Source organism: Lactuca virosa, chromosome 4, assembly GCF_052849685.1.
Source record: "Lactuca virosa cultivar CGN04683 chromosome 4, Lactuca_virosa_CGN04683_v6, whole genome shotgun sequence".
Classification (NCBI taxonomy): domain Eukaryota; kingdom Viridiplantae; phylum Streptophyta; class Magnoliopsida; order Asterales; family Asteraceae; genus Lactuca; species Lactuca virosa.
In genome coordinates this window covers 183,871,216-183,878,233 of record NC_136429.1, presented here as the reverse complement: position 1 = coordinate 183,878,233, position 7,018 = coordinate 183,871,216, and the positions used below count along the sequence as shown (strand labels likewise).

At 35.6% G+C, this 7,018-nt stretch overlaps 1 protein-coding gene across 1 annotated transcript; it reads right to left on the bottom strand.

The window, feature by feature from the left end:
- Window positions 1-2,770: 2,770 nt before the first annotated feature.
- On the bottom strand, window positions 2,771-3,994 carry LOC145107818 (chaperone protein dnaJ 8, chloroplastic-like). Its single transcript, XM_079044773.1, has 3 exons — window positions 3,519-3,994; window positions 3,327-3,395; window positions 2,771-3,189 (listed from the first exon to the last, which is right to left on the bottom strand). Exons 1-3 carry the CDS (start codon window positions 3,768-3,770, stop codon window positions 3,001-3,003), a joined length of 510 nt encoding a protein of 169 aa, XP_078900899.1. The 5' UTR covers window positions 3,771-3,994; the 3' UTR covers window positions 2,771-3,000.
- Between the last annotated feature and the right edge of the window lie 3,024 nt (window positions 3,995-7,018).

Sequence of the window (7,018 nt, the reverse complement as noted above, 5' to 3'; positions counted from 1 at the left end):
GATATGGTCCTCCTGAATGTGTCACCTTGGAAAGGTGTCATCCGGTTCAGGAAGCGGGGCAAGTTGGGCCCCGTATACATTGGTCTGTTCAGGGTATTGGCCCGGGTGGGCCGGGTTGCGTATCGATTGGATCTACCAGCGGAGCTTAGTCAGATCCACAACACCTTTCATGTCTCCCAGCTGCGGAAGTACTTAGTAGATGACTCCATAATGGTACCCTTAGAGGATATTCAGGTGGATGACAACCTGAACTACATCGAGCGACCAGTCTCCATCCTCGACAGGATGTCGAAGGATCTGAGGAACAAGAGGGTGGAGTTGGTGAAGGTGCAGTGGCAGCACCGCAAGGGCTCGAAATGGGCATGGGAGCCGGAGGATGAGATGAGGGAGCACTACCCAAAGCTATTTCCAGGCGCAGCAGACTTCGAGGACGAAGTCTGAAATAAGTGGGGGAGATTTGTAACGCTCGGTTCCTGGTATGTATTTAAAGTTATAATTTATTCATTTTTATATAGAAACTCGACGAGCTGGAGGCCCCAAACTCGTCGAGTAGAAATGGAAATTGGACTCGGGATGGGAAGTATACTCGACGAGTTGAGAGCCTCAACTCGACGAGTAGGCCTGGCAGAATGAAACCCTAATTTTCAGGGTTTTGCACCCTATTTAATCACCTTAACCTCCAAAGGTTGGCCTTATTTACAGCCTCCATCGTCCCACACCCTAGCCACGAAACCCTAATCCACTTTTGAAGAAGTTTTGAGCCATTTTTGTGCATTCCTTGTGGTTTTGAAGCTTGTGAAGGAAGGAGAAGCTTGGGGATTCAAGAAGAAGCTAGTAGATCCAGAAGTTGAGCTTCATTTCTGACTCATTTGAGGTATAAAGTTGATAACTTGGCTTTCTATTACTTAGATCTTCATCTAGGGTAGTATTTTGCCATTTTTGGACATATTGAAGTCATTTTCGGGATTTGAGTATAGCATGAAGTTATGGCTTCAGATCTAGCCACTCATGGACTTATGAGACTTAAATTTGTCAGCTTTATCAAGCCTTGGCCCTTATCCATTCCCTAGATCTCTTATAAAGCCTAGTTTTGGTGTTTTTAGCTTCATGACACCATGCATGGACGTAAAGTTAGGAACTTTACGTGGTAACTTAGTCCTAAGGGACCAGATCTATGGTTTAGAAGCATTGAACTCGATCGGAAGAGACGAGTTGGATCCTGGTCCCCAACCTTTTCTGATTATTAAGCAAACTCGGTGAGTCTTGTAGATGACTCAGCGAGTTGGCTAAGGTTTTTCCGAGTATTGAAGACTGTAGAACTCGACGAGTTCAAGGAAGGACTCGACGAGTTGTAGTGAAAAGTCCCGATTTTGTTGATAGGAGGAACTCGACGAGTTGGATCACGATTTCAGGGTTTATGATTTATGGAACTCAGCGAGTTGATGGACCAACTCGGCGACTTGAGTCAACTTAGAAGTTTGACTTTGACCAGAATGTTGACTTTGATTTGGACTTTGACCAAGGTTGACCCTTAAAGGGTTATGAGTAAGAAAGGGTAGTTAAAGGAGATCTTTTATGTGTAGGAGTTTGAGTGGGGTTGATTTCAGAGCCGATGACAGATCAGCTACTCTACAGCAGTTGAGGTGAGTTACCTTCCAGTAGAAGTGGGTCTAAGGCACCAATGTCGGTCCACTAGTAGGTGATTATAGGAGAGATGATTGTCTTTGTGATAATTGTCTGGTATGTCACTATCTGTTATTCTTTATGTGCTAGTATGCTATGTTATTATGCGGTAGTGGTAGGGGTGGAATAGTCCCCGGTTACCGGTTGAAAGAGACCGAAGGGGTAGGCCAGCACCCAGATATGCTAGGTAGTATGTGATTTATGTGTATATGCTAAGGTATTATGTGGTAGTGGTATGAGTGAAATAGTCCCCGTAAACCGGTTGAAAGATACCTAAGGGGTAGGCCAGCACCCAAATTTGTTAGGCGGTTACCGGTTGAAAGAGACCGAAGGGGTAGGTCGGGCACCTAGATATGTCTGACAGTAGGTTATTGTATGTTATGTGGTATGATGGGGGAACTCACTAAGCTTCGTGCTTACGGTTTACAGTTTTGGTTTCAGGTACTTCTTCTTCGAATGGAAAGGAGTCGGCATGACTGCAGGGCATCACACCACGATTTTCCGCACTATGATGTTCTTGGAATTTGTACTCTGACATCATTATCCTATGACATGTTTTTGAAACATATGACTTATGAGTTTTTATGAAATGAGATGACTCGATGATGTTTTCAATAATCTGTTTTATGAATTATTAAATTAAAAATGAAATTTTTGATCTTGGATTTTGGTGTGTTACATTATAAGATGAAAAAAATCGTTTGTTCTGGAGAGTTATGAGTATATCAGACTAATTCACCGGGTTTTAGATGACGTTGAACTATCCAGAAACATTTTTCTACCATCAAGAGTAAATTAAACGTTCTAGGTAGAAAAACTTACACATAACGCCCTAAGTTCCTCACCATCTTAAGTCCATTTCGATCGATAATCAAAGCGTCTGAAAGACTTGTCCGAAATATTTAATGGGTACCTAGTCCCTAAAATTAGTTAAATAGGAGACCACCAACCCATATGACTGAGTACCCTTTCAAATTATAGTTATAAATGTACATTTTATATATCAAATAACTTGATCAATTTCTATCAAAAAAAAAAAAAAAAAGAGCCACGATGCGCACCCAAACACACAAAAAGATGAAGATCATAGTTCAAGAAATCTTTTATTCCTGAACGGTAATGGTGCAATAATTACAGACGATTAATCATAAAATTAGACTTATGTACAAAGAGTTAGAGAGATGCACATTAAGACAGTCATCTCTACATAGTACTCTTTATATACAGACTAGACACTTGAATCAACATTATTATTGATCTTAAAAGATGATGCTGATTTCAGCTTAGAAAGTAGAAATCCATGGATCTTCAATTCCTTCAAATGTATGGATTAATGTGTGAAGAATAATCTCGGATTCCAGCACCTTCCCAACCCATCCACTCTTCCCACATATCCCAATCAGGATCCTCCATTCCTCTCATCGGTTCATCGATCCCTGCATCCGACGATCCATAATACTCCATTTCTGGTACACTTGTTTCATCTCTCAAATTACCCATCACAACCTGCAAATCATCGCCCAAATTTGACTTATAAAACAATTCGATTTTGAGTTGGAAAAAAAATTAGATTAAAAGGTCACTGTGCTTCGATTTTATGAAAAGTAAAGATGGAGATGGAGAGAGTGACAGAGAGAGCGTACATCGTAAGCTTCGTTGATTTGGTGAAACTGGACTCCGCAATTGCTTCCTCTGCACACATCTGGGTGATACTGAAATTTCATCAAAGGAAAAAAAAAAGTGTGATTAATCGAACCAAAACAGATATAAACCATTTTTTTCTGAATAAACAACGAGAAGATCGGATTTTGGATAATCAGAGGTTCATAGATTACCTTCAAAGCTAGCTGTCTAAAAGCCTTTTTGACCTCAGATTCAGAAGCACCAGGACGAACACTTAAAGTTTTATACGGATCAGAAGCTAAAGGACTAGTCGAAACACATCTAACGCTAAACCTCCGATCTCCGCCACCACTTCCTCTCGCCGACTTCTTCTTATGCGAATTTCTCAATTTCCCCCACGACGACGATGATGAAGAGGTTGACGATGAAACACAGCTATAGATCATTCCAGCAGCACTCGCCATGATTTTCTTCTTCTTCTTAAAAACAAATTAAAACTTTTCGATAACAGATATCGAAATCAGCTTCTGCAGATTGATTTATATACGTGAAATTGTGGATTAGAAACGTTCAAACAGCGTTCAAAGATATTTGATTTGAATATTAATAAACGAATCCGTTTGCAAGAGTTGAATACAACAAAATGGATTAAATAATCTGATGCGTTTGGTGATAGAAAAGGTCAATAATGGAGAAGAAATGGCATCCTTTAGATTCGAGATATATAGGCCAAGATAGATAGAGAGTAGTAGTATGTGTTTCGGTATTGTGTGTGAGAGAGAAAAGAACATGATCCAAGGTCCTTATCTGTGATGACGTGTCTTTCAGCGTATCCGTACTAGTTAGATTACGACTTCCAATATTGGGTTCTTTTTCATATTTAACATTTCAGTCCTTTTACTTTAGGTTTTTATAAAATCAGCAACGATCTATATATTCTTCATAGATTGCTCCCACCTACTTCATTTTTTTTTTTTGGAATTACTGCGCTAATATTATGTGATTTGTTTATAGATATTATAGAATGAAGATATCAAATTTATGTAGGTGACTTTATTGAACTTGCAAGACTTGGATATTAACACCATTTTCTTTGTTTTTAGTGAAAGAAATGAATTTAGATATTAAAGTGTGTGCAAGTTGAACTTGTCAACTTGTTCAAAATTTGTTTTGTTTCTTCAAACTTTATATTCCCTAGAGATAAAAATCTCCTGGTTTTGGATAAGAATGATGTTGGCAAGATAGACGTGTACTTTAGGTCATATCATCACATGGCAATATTGAGAATTGAGAATTTGTTTTTTTTAAATGCATCTTTTTCTGATAAATCAACTTTTTTTTCTCGTGATATCAACATTTATATTGTTACTATATAATAATATTAAATATCTTTATCTAATGAAAATAAGTGAACCAAATTGCCTAAGGGTATAAAAGTACTGATAAATGATAAATGTCTTTCGGCCAATAGAATTTAAATCCAAATATGTAAATCATTGAATAGTTTAAAAAATATGTAAGCAAACCATAAAACATATGAAAATATATGAAACACATAGAAAAATAGATAAATAAGGTTTTACGAAGAATACTGAGAAAAAAAATTAACAAAAAAAAAAAACAAATCCTATTTACTAAATAATTATAAAATTCAAAACCTAATCATTTGCTTGTAAATTATTATTATAGCTATATTTTTGTTTTTAAAATAATAAATATTAAAAATATATACACTTTGGCTAGTTAAAAACCGAAATAACTAAAATCAACTTGTTACTTTAAATATTTTACGACATTTATGGTTACATTTGCAATCTCAACTTAGCACAAGGTAGAAGTAACAAGAGTGGAAAAAGGCAAGGGCTTTAAAGTAAAATTAACTTTCTAGTGATGCGGCAGCAGGACGCGTGTAGCAGTATCGGTGGATATCCTTAAAATCTGTAGCTCTTACTTTTCTTTTTTCTTTTTTCTTTTTTCTTTTTTTCATTTATAGTACCACCACCTTCTATTTGTGGAATTTAAGAATTTTGATAATTAATAAACATAAATTATTTTTCAAGAAGTGGATCAGGTATTGGATAAATTTGGGATAAATGCGTCAATTTGGGTAGGGCGTGGTTTCAATGCACCCCATGCGTCTTGTTAATTTAAGTAGGACGTGCACATTTTAATATTAAAAAAATAGTCTATCTATTTTAAATTCTTCTCAAACCAATTACAAGAAAGAAAGGTTATTTAAAAATTTTGTTCTAAAATTTATGTGTGGAAACTCATATAGATAAATGATTTAAAAGAGTAATATATATTTTGATTTATATACATTTGGTGACTGAGTTTTTTTTCATTACATTTACTCATTCAACCTGTTTAACTGTAAATATTAAATCTTTATGACCGACTACATCAGGTAAGCCGGAAAAAATGACTTAAACGGGTAGTATATTTCTCATTTTGTACACATTTAGTAATTATTATTTTTTGTACATTTAGTCCTTAATATTTTTTTTGTTGCAAAATAAGTCATTGTTGTTTTTGTATACATTCAGTACTTATGATAGTTTTATAGGTTTTTCTTACTACATCCTACGCGGGACAATCATTAATAAGATGTGTCACACCCCCAAACCAGAAATTTGGGTGTGGGTGACTTCATGTAGTATCATAACAGTTGAATATTTGTAAAGAAAGTAAACACAACCATCATAAATATAATTTAAAAGTTACATTGTTGCATGTGATACATGTCTCAAAATAAATTACAATATGATGATTTAATAAGTTTGAAAACTGACGCCTTAGCGTCCCTTCTCCAAAAGCTGATGTTTTACCTATATTACTGAATCCCGGAGAAATACAAGTAGTTTTGAAAAAGTGTCAACAATTAAGTTTGTGAGTTCATAAGCGTTTTTGTACTAAAATTTGTATGTCTTTTTGTATAAAATAACTGAGCTTGTTTCTAGAAAATCCAATATTTTCCACGTATGTGTAGTAGTTTGAAAAGTTCCAAAGACTGGAATGCATAAGTATTTTTCATACCTAAAATAGTGTAAGTAGGTTTATATATATGTATATATTCACTAATGCGTTTAATAGCCCCATAAATCAAAATGTTTTGATACTCCATGTGAGTTTTATAACCATGCTATTGACCCACACTACCTGTAACAACGTTCTTCAGGCGTTGAAGTGTTATGACGTTTGTCACCCCAGACCTGCTGGTCTAACTGTAGCTAACAGTTTAGGTGCGGGATTGTCAGTCCCGTATAGATCTATACAAGAGATTATGATTTATAATACAGGACTTGAAATGCGTACTTGAAAGTACAGTGAAGCCAAATGTCTCACAAAATTTAGTATCAATAGATTTACGAAATGAAAAGTCCATTTTCCTTGTAAATGTAAGTATTTCCTATTTATAGTGTTACAGTATGTAAAATGTCACGAATAACTCGTAAACTATACCTATTATAGTTTTTCGAAAATGTGTTCCATTAAAATGATAAAACTTGGTGTATTACTAACTTCGCATGTAAAGTGTGACATTGGTAGTAATATTGTTTAACATTTATAAACAAAAATGTAGATGAAGCATCTGAAATCCTATGTAACATTTTGTATTTTCACATAAGTTTTTCTTATGTTTCACTTGTATTTCCCCCCTAAAGTATAGTAAAAACGTGAAAATAAAGGGGTATGAACTCACCTGGAAAGT